At 46.8% G+C, this 12,157-nt stretch overlaps 1 protein-coding gene across 15 annotated transcripts in view; it reads left to right on the top strand.

Annotated features, from left to right (window-relative positions):
• Positions 1-12,157, top strand: part of LOC109869149 (basement membrane-specific heparan sulfate proteoglycan core protein) — a 168,433-nt gene that overhangs the window by 69,440 nt on the left and 86,836 nt on the right. For 13 of the 15 annotated variants that reach the window (XM_031803516.1, XM_031803527.1, XM_031803515.1 and 10 more), the window contains exons 4-13: positions 6,220-6,329; positions 6,909-6,967; positions 7,486-7,658; positions 8,140-8,172; positions 9,080-9,205; positions 9,447-9,641; positions 9,875-9,994; positions 10,121-10,252; positions 10,778-10,922; positions 11,875-12,026. In XM_031803516.1, coding sequence (XP_031659376.1) covers positions 6,220-6,329; positions 6,909-6,967; positions 7,486-7,658; positions 8,140-8,172; positions 9,080-9,205; positions 9,447-9,641; positions 9,875-9,994; positions 10,121-10,252; positions 10,778-10,922; positions 11,875-12,026 — 1,245 coding nt within the window. The remainder of the gene's footprint in view (positions 1-6,219; positions 6,330-6,908; positions 6,968-7,485; positions 7,659-8,139; positions 8,173-9,079; positions 9,206-9,446; positions 9,642-9,874; positions 9,995-10,120; positions 10,253-10,777; positions 10,923-11,874; positions 12,027-12,157) is intronic. The other 2 variants (XM_031803526.1, XM_031803520.1) reach the window with 2 other exon arrangements.

The following is a 12,157-nucleotide window of genomic DNA, read 5'->3' on the forward strand; positions in this document are numbered from 1 at the left end:
GCCAACTCCTAGTTGACACTCCGAGTCCGAAACCCCCTTTTTTTACAGAGTGGATCCAACCATCAGAGAAGCAGGCTGCTTTCCAAATATCTCCCTCTTCCCTAAATAGTGCACTACTTTTGACGAGAGCCCTGTGGTCAAAAGTAGTGCACTACTTTTAAGGTTTCATTTTGTGACGCACACGCAAATGCAGAGAGTGGAGGGAAGTGTGTTCAGTCTGAAGGATTTCCATTCAGCTCCCAGTGATATATTGACATAATTCCCTAAGAGATAACCTCTGACCTTCTGCCCTGGACTCTGTCATGCAACGGAGCTTTGTCATTGGTTTTTCCATTCAGTGCGTTGGTCATTTATCATCAAGCTCACACTGGAATGAGTGGGTGAATGGACACGCATGTCAAAGGAGCATTGCAGATCGTATCACTCATTGCAGTGTGATCAGATACACTGCTGCTGTACTCTTTAGATTCTACATATATGGAGGACTGTCATGTCAGATATTGATTGAATGTACAGTATTTGTCATTTTATCATTACATTTGAAGTACTTTGCTCTGTGAATGGACATTAGCATTGAATGTATGGGTCATTACAGATGCACTGTACATTATAGACAACTGTTTAGCATTTTAACATTTTATCGTTATTAACATTGTAAGTTCCCTCTCTGTGACAAGTGGCATTGATGTCAGAGGAATATCACATTGCAGATACACTGCTGCTATACTAGATATAGTGTACAACTCATGCAACTCAGACTCGTGTGTTCTGATATTCATTAAATGTGTGTCTCATTTATCATCTGGTTCACATATGTCTATGTGACGTGACGTTAAAGACAGTGGGATGTAACAGATCGACTGATAGACTGCCACATTTAATACGTTGTAGTTCCATTGGATTTACTATACACATCAGGATTCTATAGAGAGAGCTCAAAAAGTACTCGCACTTAAACCAACAGTCATTGGTTATCACAGACTTGTCCTTGTGCCCTACGAGGTATTTTCACACTGTTCACACGTCCCGATTTTCATTTTCCACAAAGCTCGGCCCTCCTCACAATTCATTCAGTCTGAATAGCCCAGGGACTTTTTCTTAGTTGTGCAACTGTTTCTGTTGAGAGAACTCTCTTGAGAAATGTTCTGTTCTTTCTAATCAACGATTTCCATTTTTTCTTTCCCGCCACACGCCGTGCCACACGCCGTGCCACACGCCGTGCCACACGCCGTGCCACACGCCGTGCCACACGCCGTGCCACACGCCGTGCCACACGCCGTGCCACACGCCGTGCCACACGCCGTGCCACACGCCGTGCCACACTCACCTGCCTTGAGTAACTCTGTCCTTTTTCCTGATTCGTCTCACTTGTTCTTGTTTTCTCTTTTGACCCCTATTTTTTATTATTTTTATTATTGAACCTTTATTTAACTAGGCAAGTCAGTTAAGAACAAATTCTTATTGACGGTCTACGACGCTGGGCCGATTGTGAGCCGCCCTATGGGACTCCCAATCACGGCCGGATGTGATACAGCCTGGATTCGAACCAGGGACTATAGTAATGCCTCTTGCACTGAGATGCAGTGCCTTAGACCGCTGCGCCACTCGGGAACCCCCTATCTTCGACCCCACACCAATCCCGTCTGCCCTCCACTCTCCACCCCCCCCCACCCTACTCCCCTTACCATAGCACTGCTGGTGGAACCTCCATTTATTGGGGAAATTCTAAGCCCAGACCAGGCAGACTTCAGTAAGTCTATCTGATCTCTATGTCTATTTTTACTATTGTCCCTTCTCCCTCTATTCAAATACCTTGACGAATCTTATCATTATCTGCTCTGTTCAGCTAAACACTCTCATTTCCACATTCACCCCAAGACACCATTCCTGGGATTCTTGGTCTTGTGAAGTTTGAGTCCAGTCTGAAGTTTTTTTTCTCCATTTCAGGCAGGCTGCAATGTTTTCTGTTGCCAAAGGAAAATTATGGGGTTGTTGCATCTTGTCATAGCTTTCACTCCCTCCCATTGACACCAGCATTTCCAGCTAGGTTCCAGCTAGGTTCCATCTAGGTTCAAATAGGTTTTCATTTCTCTTTTGATGAGTCGCCGTGTGTCATTTAGTCTTGAAAATCATGTTACATGTTTCACACTAAAGTGACTTCCAATATTCCCTTATTTCATTTTCAGAGTTGTAGTTTAGTTCCAACACTAAGCGTGACTGAACTGTATAATGGATTGGTCCACCCCAATGATACAAACAGATTGTGTGAAAGGATCACTGCCAGCCAGTAGGATTTTTGTATGTGTAGTAGAAAGCCAATATGAGTGTTTACACTCAGGCTAAAAAGAAAGGTGGTCGGTGTGTAGAAGGAAAAATATAGAGAGAGCTCAAAAAAGTACTCGCACTCAAACCATAAAAAGGAAGAACTCAAGGAGGCAGAGATGCTAAAATAATATACTCACGTACTCCAGGATGACAGGGCAAGGTGCGGGGGGGGGGGGGGGGGGGGGGGGGGGACAGAAACACGCATACGTTTCAGCCTTATACATTCGTCAAGTGCTGTACAAACATGTCACTACAGTGAACATAAAGTGGAAAATCAAACAGTCAATATAGTAGTGAAGTGTTCTGCTGTTTCCCTGAAGGGTTTTTTGACATTCAGATTGTGTGCTTGGGGAGAGAGAGCACAAAGGGGTTCCAGTAATATTGGGGCCAGAAGTCATTCCCTTGAGCTCTGAAGCAGTCTATTCTGTAGAACAGGGCTATTTTGCTGACCACCATCGGTGGGGGGGTGGGGGAGGGGACAGAGAGAGACCCTCGTACTTAGCCGATTCCCCGTGGGATGCCGTGGTGATACGACTTGGGCCTCGTTCTTTGTAGGCTCATGGTCTCGTTCTTGTAGGCTTATGGTCTCGTTCTTGTAGGCTTATGGTCTCGTTCTTGTAGGCTTATGGTCTCGTTCTTGTAGGCTTATGGTCTCGTTCTTGTAGGCTCATGGTCTCGTTCTCCCACACTCAAATTTTTCTTTCTCTATTTATCTCTCGTTCATTTTAACCCTCACGCTCTCTTCTCTTTCATTCTCTTACGCCCTTTCTTTCTTTCTTTCTTTCTTTCTCCCCCTCTCTCTCCTCCACTCCCCTGCCATAGGCACTGAATGGAGAGAAGGGGGTTGAAGGTCAGGCTGAAAGCGTCTGGGCTTTAAAGGCCAGCCTGGGGCGCGTGCTCAATCAGCTCTTTGTCTTTTGCTACAGGCCTCTGTGTGTTCAGAGGGGGGGGGGGCGGCTCGCCTCACAAAACCGCCACATTTCTGCTGCACAGCTTTAATAACTAAATGCGTTTCTGAATTAAGAGTTTGGAATGCTATTTTTCCAGGCTCATTTTTTTCTCCCCCGCATTCTCTCACTCTCGGCAGGCAGTTTCATCACCCTTGGTGGTGCTTGACGGGGGATGTTCCCGTAACTGGCATTCGGCAGAATGCTCGTCAGAGAGAGGGATAGGAGGAGGAAAAGAGCGAGAGAGGGAGAGGACATAGAGAGAGCAGGCCAGGGAGCCCTCGTTAGCGTTAAGGACACAGCCCAACGCTGTAATCAAAAACTCATGGGCACTGAGTGTGCTCACCAGGCCGTGACGTGTCATCAGAGCGGAGAGCTCAGAGGAGACAGGGCTAATGTCTGTTACTGGGTGTGTGTGTCTGTTCGCTGCAGGGCAAGTGCCAAGGGAAGTGATTAGATTAGATTATCTGTGGGTCAAATGAGGCCCTTTGGTCAGCCCTTTTGATGTTGTTTGTCTTCTGGTACTGTTTTCAAACCATACAATATATCCTTTTAGGCCAGGCTGACTGTATGGAACAGTCGACCATGTCCATGCCAGGCTATACAGCTGTACACTAGATAGTCAGCTCATTCTGTGGGTTTATTTTTTAGTCTTTTTTTAAAACCCCTTTTCTCCCCAATTTTGTCATATCCAATTGGTAGTTACAGTCTTGTCCCATCACTGCAACTCCCGTACGGACTCGGGAGAGGCGACGGTCGAGAGGTACAACTGGTGACCGTGTCAGTGTGCATGCGCCCGGCCGCCACAAGGAGTCCATAGAGCGCGATGGGACAAGAACATCCCGACTGGCCAAACCCTCCCTTAACCCGGACGACGCTGGGCTGATTGGGTGTCGCCTCGTGGGTCTCCTGGACGCGGCCGGCTGTGACACAGTCCGGTATCGAACCAGGATCTGTAGTAACGCAGCTAGCAATGCAATGCAGTGCCTTAGACCGCTGCGCCACTCGAGAGGCCTGTTCACTCTGCAACAATAAGTGGCAGGTGTCATGGAGGAACCAGGCCAGCTTGTGCCAATGTCCCGTTGTAATTAGAGCAAACTAAGATCTGCTTTGAAAGGCAGATTCTCACCACCAACCGTAATTAGGGGCGGCAGGGTAGCCTAGTGGTTAGAGCATTGGACTAGTGACCGGAAGGTTGCAAGTTCAAACCCCCGAGCTGACAAGGTACAAATCTGTCGTTCTGCCCCTGAACAGGCAGTTAACCCACTGTTCCTAGGCCGTCATTGAAAATAAGAATTTGTTCTTAACTGACTTGACTAGTTAAATAAAGAAATAAAAATAACACTGCTGCCGGCCAGTCTGCCCTGTCACTGGCACAATCATTATCAGACCCCTTAGGGCCTCAACGCAGTGTGTGAGAGGTACTCTTAATCCAACTTTTAATTAAACAGCAGGGTTCCTAAAGCATGATGAACACACACTGTCATTGAACACACGCTGTCATTGTCATAAGGAACACAGCAACACGTCGTCTAGGCAGTATGTAATTACTTCAACCGCAGAGAGGAAGGAAGGGAGGGGGGGCTGAAAGAGAAAGACAGGAGGGAAGATGTGTGCATGTGTGTGTGTTCTGTTGACTTGAGGCCCCAGTCCAGGGTATACCCACAGAAAACACGACTCGTCAGTAGAGCCATGGCAAGTAGCAACTGACTGTAAGAAAGAACCCAAATATTGACTTCCTTCCCCCAACCTGGACCAGGCCAGGCAGAGACCAAGCTGAACAGAAGCTGGCAGACCCAGGCCAGCTCAACAAGGTTGGCAGGGTTGTGAAAATAGGTGCACCCTGAGGGTGAGCCGGCCTGGGCTATTTAAAGGAGGTGTATTTGTGAGTGGTATGGGAGAAGATGTGCGTCTTGGAAAGTAAAATAGATCTGCAATAAAAATAGACCCTTTTAATAGACCATGTAATAATAAGACGAACCATTAGTTGTTGTTTCTTTTGTTGCTAGGAGACCAAGTAGAAAAGCAGTGACAGTAGCCTACAGTATGTCTACAGAAGGTGACACTTTATAAGTTGCATAAACCGACCATAGACCACCACTATGGATAGTACAGTATCTATAGTATGACCTACTTGAGAATGAACTGCATAGCGCTAGGTCAGCAAAGCTTAGCTAGCCTCTGTTCTCCGTAGGCAGTAGAGCCCCAGCCTCTCTGATGTGTTTGACTTCATGGATGGGAAGGGAATGTCGAGAATCACTCACTGGAGCTTTTTTCACCTCAGCCGTTGGTATAGTAGTGCCGCTGCCTGGGTTGGGGGTGTAGCTGGGCTGGGGGCTCCCTTCTCATTCAGTATCGAACTCCAACTGTGATGTCACCTGTTCACTGTGAGTAAAAGTGTAGCTCGCAAGGTAGTGAGTGACCCACCGTTACTGACAGTGTGCTTGTACTTGTGTGTGCTTGTCCACACGTGTGGATGTGTGTGTATTTGTATGACAAGTGTTGACGTAAGTGTGTGTCTGACGTGCACGTTTTGTGTTATAGACAGTGAGTGTGTGTGAGTGTTGGTGCGGCCATGCGTGTGCATGTTTATGCCTGCTGTGCCTCTCGTTCGAGTGTAAATGCGGCCCAGTTGTTAGGTTTACCACAGACCACAATATGGAACTATGCCCCATCATTTGTACATGGCTCTGAATTTAGCCACAGTTATGTCTCTCGAGTTTCTTTCTCCAAACATTGATCCAAGTTCTGCCAGAGGCACATTGTTCCCAAACAGTAGCCAAGCATAACTCTAAATGAATCTCAATTCCTTTTGAACAAGGCAACACCACCAAAGGAAAATCTCATGCAAATGTGGCCTTGTGTACATTATGTTGGCCTTTATGTGCTCTGTGGTTCCTGTATGTCATTATGTGGTTAAACTAACCGTTGTCTTTCTGTTCTATAGCGTACTACAGAGCTCTGGTGAACTTTACAGACTCCATCGTGTACAGGCCTGACATGGAGGACATCTACTCGCTGTCTTTCCAGGAGATTTCGGATGCGGTGGTGGACACGGTAGGCCTATTCTAGAACCATACACTGTACACGGTAGGCCTATTCTAGAACCATACACTGTGTACTGTACACGGTAGGCCTATTCTAGAACCATACACTGTGTACTGTACACGGTAGGCCTATTCTAAAACCATATACTGTACACGGCCTATTCTGGAACTATATACTGTACACGGTAGGCCTATTCTAGAACCATACACTGTGTACTGTACACGGTAGGCCTATTCTAGAACCGTGTACTGTACACGGTAGGCCTATTCCAGATATAGTGCACAGTAGACCTATCCCAGAGCCAAATAGATTCTCTACAGTGTGTATCCATCCCTCCCTCCCCACAGGGGCTGTATCGTTTACACAGGCCAGGGCAGGATTCTCACACCTTGCATTCCACTGCCAAGTCATGTCTGTCAGCAGGTCAAATACTGTAGATCATTTTAGTCAATATACTTTTTGTACACTATACTACTGTACTGTACTGTCAATGTATGTAAGAGCACTTGTTAGGAACGTTTTTAAACTTGTTAAAACATCTGTATGCTCGTTTGTACCCATCTAAGTATTATTTTCTCTCTTCCACAGTTGGAGTCAGAGTACAACAAGATCTCAGGCATCCAGACTGTAAATGTGGTCCTCATCAAGTAAGATCGCTGTTCACCTCCAGATGCTGTGACTTACTTTACTTGCTTAAGCCTGGGTGTAACAAAGGTGGTTCAGGGAACCATGATCGCGTGACGAGTCGCCTTGTCTGAGATCTGAAGACTTGTTTCCCAGAGCTAATGCTGAGGCTTCCTCTTAGACTCTCCTCTGGTTGATTCAGCAAACACAGTCTCCAAGCTGCGTGTAACAAATCAATGTTCTTAGCATGAGAAAATCATGATATGCCCCGGGCCAAATATAAATTCAAATGGGAGCACTGTACTGCAAAATATACATATGAGTCATTTAACGGACGCTCTTATTCAGAGCGACTTACAGGAGCAATTAGGGTTAAGTGCCTTGCTCAAAGGCACGTCGACTGATTTTACACCTTCATTCGCAACCTTTCGGGTTACTGGCCCAACGCTCTAAACCTCTAAGCTACCTGCCGCCCCAAATCGTTATTGTCATCACGTCCATCTCTTAACAAACACCCTTGGTTCTGTCCTGGTCTGTTTAGGAAGATGCCCAGGCAGAATGGAGTGGATGTGTTTGTAGAGCTTGACGTGGGCTCTGACTACAACAACAACGAAAATCAGATCCGCAACGTGTTGTATGGAGTGGTGAAGGAGGGAACCATCGCCTCCTACATCACCTCTGTCCAGGGATTCCAGTTCAGACGCCTGGGAGAAGGTAAGGACCACAGGGGATAATGTTGACTCCGCATGATCAGGGCTGTCCAGTGTACGGAGTGGCTTCCATGTAAGGAAGTTGTCAAAGATATGGCATCCATTTTCGGAAGTTGTCAAAGGTATGGCATCCATTTTAGGAAGTTGTAACTGACATCTTCCTACTATAAATGCTGTACAAGTGAGAGAGAAAAAAAGGTCTAGTCTCATAGCTGTAGTATTCTTTATTTAATTCAGACATTGATCATATCTCATTACAATCTTTCGAGTAAGCTAGGCTAGCCAGCCCAAGGCATCAAGCTAAACAAGTGCTAGGTGGTGCCCTCTTTTCACCGTTCTTCTTCACTATTTTGACTTCTCCTCAATAAGTCTCCCCATCATTCTGGCCTATTTCTGTCAATAAAACAGGACAATATGAAAATAAAGAAAAAGGAGGGCTAGGTGAACTCTAAGTAGTGTCCTTAACTTGTCTCTCTGGTTTCTAGCTCTGCCCCTTGTGAACCCCATGGCTGTCCCAGGTTTGTACTGTACCATGCCGACCTGGGTTCAATGCTATTGGAAATCATTTTAAATACTTTAGATGGGTTTGATTGAGCATGCATGGCTCAATGGAACCAGTAGAAAACTAGCAAAAGAGCCAATTCCAGGCAGACTGTCACTCCAGGCAGGCTGAAGCAAACGCTAAAAGTATTTGAAAGACGTCAAATAGTATTTGATCCCAGGTGTGGTACCATGCCTGCTGCACGGAGACTGCCAGAGCTGCTGTAGAAATGATATGACTGTTCTGTAGCTATTTCTGGATGAGGAGCATGGAGATGACGACTAGCTCTCTGGAAATCTGTGAGAGTTCACGCAGGAACGTTATGCATGTGTGCACCTAGAGTAGATGTCTGACAACGTTTTGGTTTTTGGATTGCCCAAGAGGACTGCAAAGATTTTTGCATGGCATGAGGATAGTTACAGATATTGCTTTTTGCAAAAAAAAATAAGTAAAAAAAAAGTTTCTGTAGTGTGTAAATCGTCAAGAGTTTCTTCAGAAGGATCTCAATTGCCTATCGAACCAGGCCATGTCCCACCTACGGTACACCTACGGTACAGTACAGTAAGCTGTTAGACCTTTGAGAAGCCCCAGGCCCAAGCATGACCTGCAGTGACCCAGGAGGGTCAGTGGAGGCTGGTGATAGAAGGACGGTTCATAGTAATGACTGGAATGAGATCAAACACATGGCGTCTGTGATAACATTCCATTCCAGCCGTTGCAATGAGCCCATCTTCCGATTTTAAAGTGACGCCAGCCTCCACCGTGGAAGGTCTCATTGTATTAAAAACCAGACTTTTGAACAGCAAGCGTTGTGTTGTGTGGTGGCCTTTTAGCCCGTGCATGTCTGACCCTTGAACCCCACCCCCCTCCCCCGTCTCTCTCAGTGATCCCCAACCCTCTGCCCTGCATGAAGGATGAGCACACGTGTCAGGATGGGGGTTGCATCCCTCTGGAGTACCTGTGTGACAACAGACCTGATTGCAATGACATGAGTGATGAGCTGGATTGTGGTGAGTGGCAATGGCATTGGTGTGGTGGAGTGTGGTGGAAATGACATTTGTGTGGTGTGGTGGAGTGTGGAGTAGTGGCAACGGGTCTGAGGTTTGTTGTATCCTAAGAAGAGCGTTATATCTGGTTATTGCCTTGCTGTGGCTTTTAACACCATGGCGTCTACAGCCATATCTCAGGGCAACTCTGGTTATGGCTGTGTGAACAGTATTTATAAACTCTTTTTGATTTTGATCTGATCAGATCAGATTCAACCTGGACCAGTGACCCCCACCCCTCCCACCACCACCCCCATCAAGAAGTCCACACGCCCCCTTGGCCCCCTAGGGCCCTGCAAAGTGGACCAGGCCACCTGCCAGAACGGGGAATGTGTCCCCAGAGACTACCTGTGCGATGGAGAGAGGGACTGCTCTGACGGCAGCGACGAGTTCAGATGTGGTGAGAATCAGGGACACACACGAAGACTTCAAAAGTGCAGTACACGCACAGGGAGGCACACAATAGTCTTCTGTGTGCCCTTTTCGATCTCTCCCTTTCATCATCCTTTCACACACACACACACACACACGATCGTCAGTCACAAAGCTTTGCATCTGCTTCATGTCAACACACCTGATCAATGTGTCTGATTTGAAGTGCTCCTCTGATCACGCCCCTCTGTCTGGCTCCAGGCACTCCCTCTCCCTGTGAACCCAATGAGTTCAAGTGTAAGAACGGCCGCTGTGCTCTCAAGCTGTGGCGCTGTGATGGAGACAACGACTGCGAGGACAACTCAGACGAGACCGACTGCCGTGAGTTCCACATCCCACGTTTATTGATTGAACATTAAAGGACCACTAAAAAGCACTTTCAATTGTGAGTTTCTTTGTTTACATGAATGAAGATGAAGTCATTTTCTGTCTCTTCTTGTGTTCCAGCCACCAGAGGTCCAGGTGACACGTGTGCCCCAGAGCAGTTTGTGTGCCTCAGTGACCGCACCTGCATCCCATCTAGCTACCAGTGTGATGAGGAGCCCGACTGCCCTGACCGCTCGGATGAGGTCGGCTGCAGTAAGTCCCTGACCATCATACCATCTCTCTGTCTTTGTCCCTGTCCGTCTTTCTCTGTCCTGTCTCTCTCTGACAATCTCGCTCTAGCTGCCTGTCTCTCTCAGCCTCTTTCTCATTTTCTCTCTCTCCCTCAACCCCCCCCCCCCTTTTCTCTTTGCTCTTCCCTTTCTCTCTCCAACCCCATTTTCTCTGTGCATCCCTCTGCCTCTCACCTGTGTAGTCACCCCGTGCATCCCTCTGCCTCTCACCTGTGTAGTCACCCCTTGCATCCCTCTGCCTCTCACCTGTGTAGTCACCCCGTGCATCCCTCTGCCTCTCACCTGTGTAGTCAGGTGTAGTCACTTTCGTTTATGTTTGTGCCTCATCAAAGAGATTGAGACCACAAATAAACCACTGCCGTTTTAAATTGGGGTTGGGTAGTGGGGACTAGTTTTGAAATGTGTGTGCGCCATCATGCGTCACACAATGCATGCATCCTTGGCTTTATAGATGCTCATGTTGTTTTCTCATAACTTTCCCTTTAAGCTCCTCCCACAGTGACCAGTCCCCCGGAGGAATCTATTGAGGCGGAGCGGGGGGAGACGGTGACTTTCAACTGTGTGGCAGTTGGTGTTCCCACCCCCATCATCACCTGGAGGCTCAACTGGGGCCATATCCCCATCAGTGGCAGGTGAGTTGGTACAGTCCTCCTACTCCTTCCAACCTTGTCTGGTTCACCACATAACAGCTCTTATCACAAACTTAGTTCGATATTTAGGCCAATGGCCCCATTCTGAATGACTCCTGAATCGATGGGATGTTATGTTGTGTTTGAAAATGTGTGTGTGAGTGTTGGCAAACATTCGACTCTAGAAAATGGCATTAAAGTTGATATGCATCATACAAGTATTTCATGTGGAGTTCTGAACCCCTCTGTTGCGTGATACAAGTGGCTTCTCGTCAAACTCTGTCTGTCTGATGCCATTATGGAAGAGAGTGTTGATCTGTGCGGTGATAGCTCTGGAAAGAAAGCCGGGATTAATTTGTGGGATTGTGTGAAATGAGTCTTGCGTATAATTGATTGGAAACAGACCATAACGATTTTAAAATGACTGAGGATTTGTCCGCTATCCAATCTCGTTAGGCCACAAAATGCAGCATTTCATGCATTGCTGATTAAGCACTGTCATATATCTACAGACAAGTCATGTTTGATTTGATTCAAAGAAGACTCATCTTTCAAACACTTCTGTCATTAAGTATTGAGTTATTCAATTATTGCTTTGTGGCCAATCGTGTCCAATAACAGAGCTTACTGTACATCCATTGAATGGCTGTTTTATACAGTAAAGTGCTATATTATGCTATATTATCTGTCAAAATAAACTCCTACAGTTAACTCAATCAATATTAAATACCATTCTGAAAGCCTAAAGTTGCAGAGTGTAGGCTGTATGGCACTTCCTGTAGCAATATGTCAGTTCAGGAAAGAGATTTAGAGTCATAATATTCCTTGTCCTCTGAACGCCCTTTAGAAACTCCAGTGTTATCGTCACTGTTTGGTTAGAGGTGAGTCGAACACAGGCTGCAGTGGTTGAAGCATCAGTGTATTGTAAGCAATGTATATGTATCGGTCTTCCCAGGATCTCAATGACCAGTGAGAATGGGCGTGGCAGCCTGACCATCCGTGACGTAAAGGAGGCGGACCAGGGGGCGTACACCTGCGAGGCCATCAACGCCAAAGGCCTTGTGTTTGGTATCCCTGACGGGGTGCTCAGCCTCACACAGAAACCAGGTATGTACTCTATTGCCTGAATCACACTATAGGGCCAAGCTAAGCCATGCCTAGCTGATCTGAGCTGGCCTGGTTATGCATGGTTCCATGAAAGCTGCTGGGACCATGCTGTAAATAACATCCAACATAGC

Source organism: Oncorhynchus kisutch, linkage group LG24, assembly GCF_002021735.2.
Source record: "Oncorhynchus kisutch isolate 150728-3 linkage group LG24, Okis_V2, whole genome shotgun sequence".
NCBI lineage: Eukaryota > Metazoa > Chordata > Actinopteri > Salmoniformes > Salmonidae > Oncorhynchus > Oncorhynchus kisutch.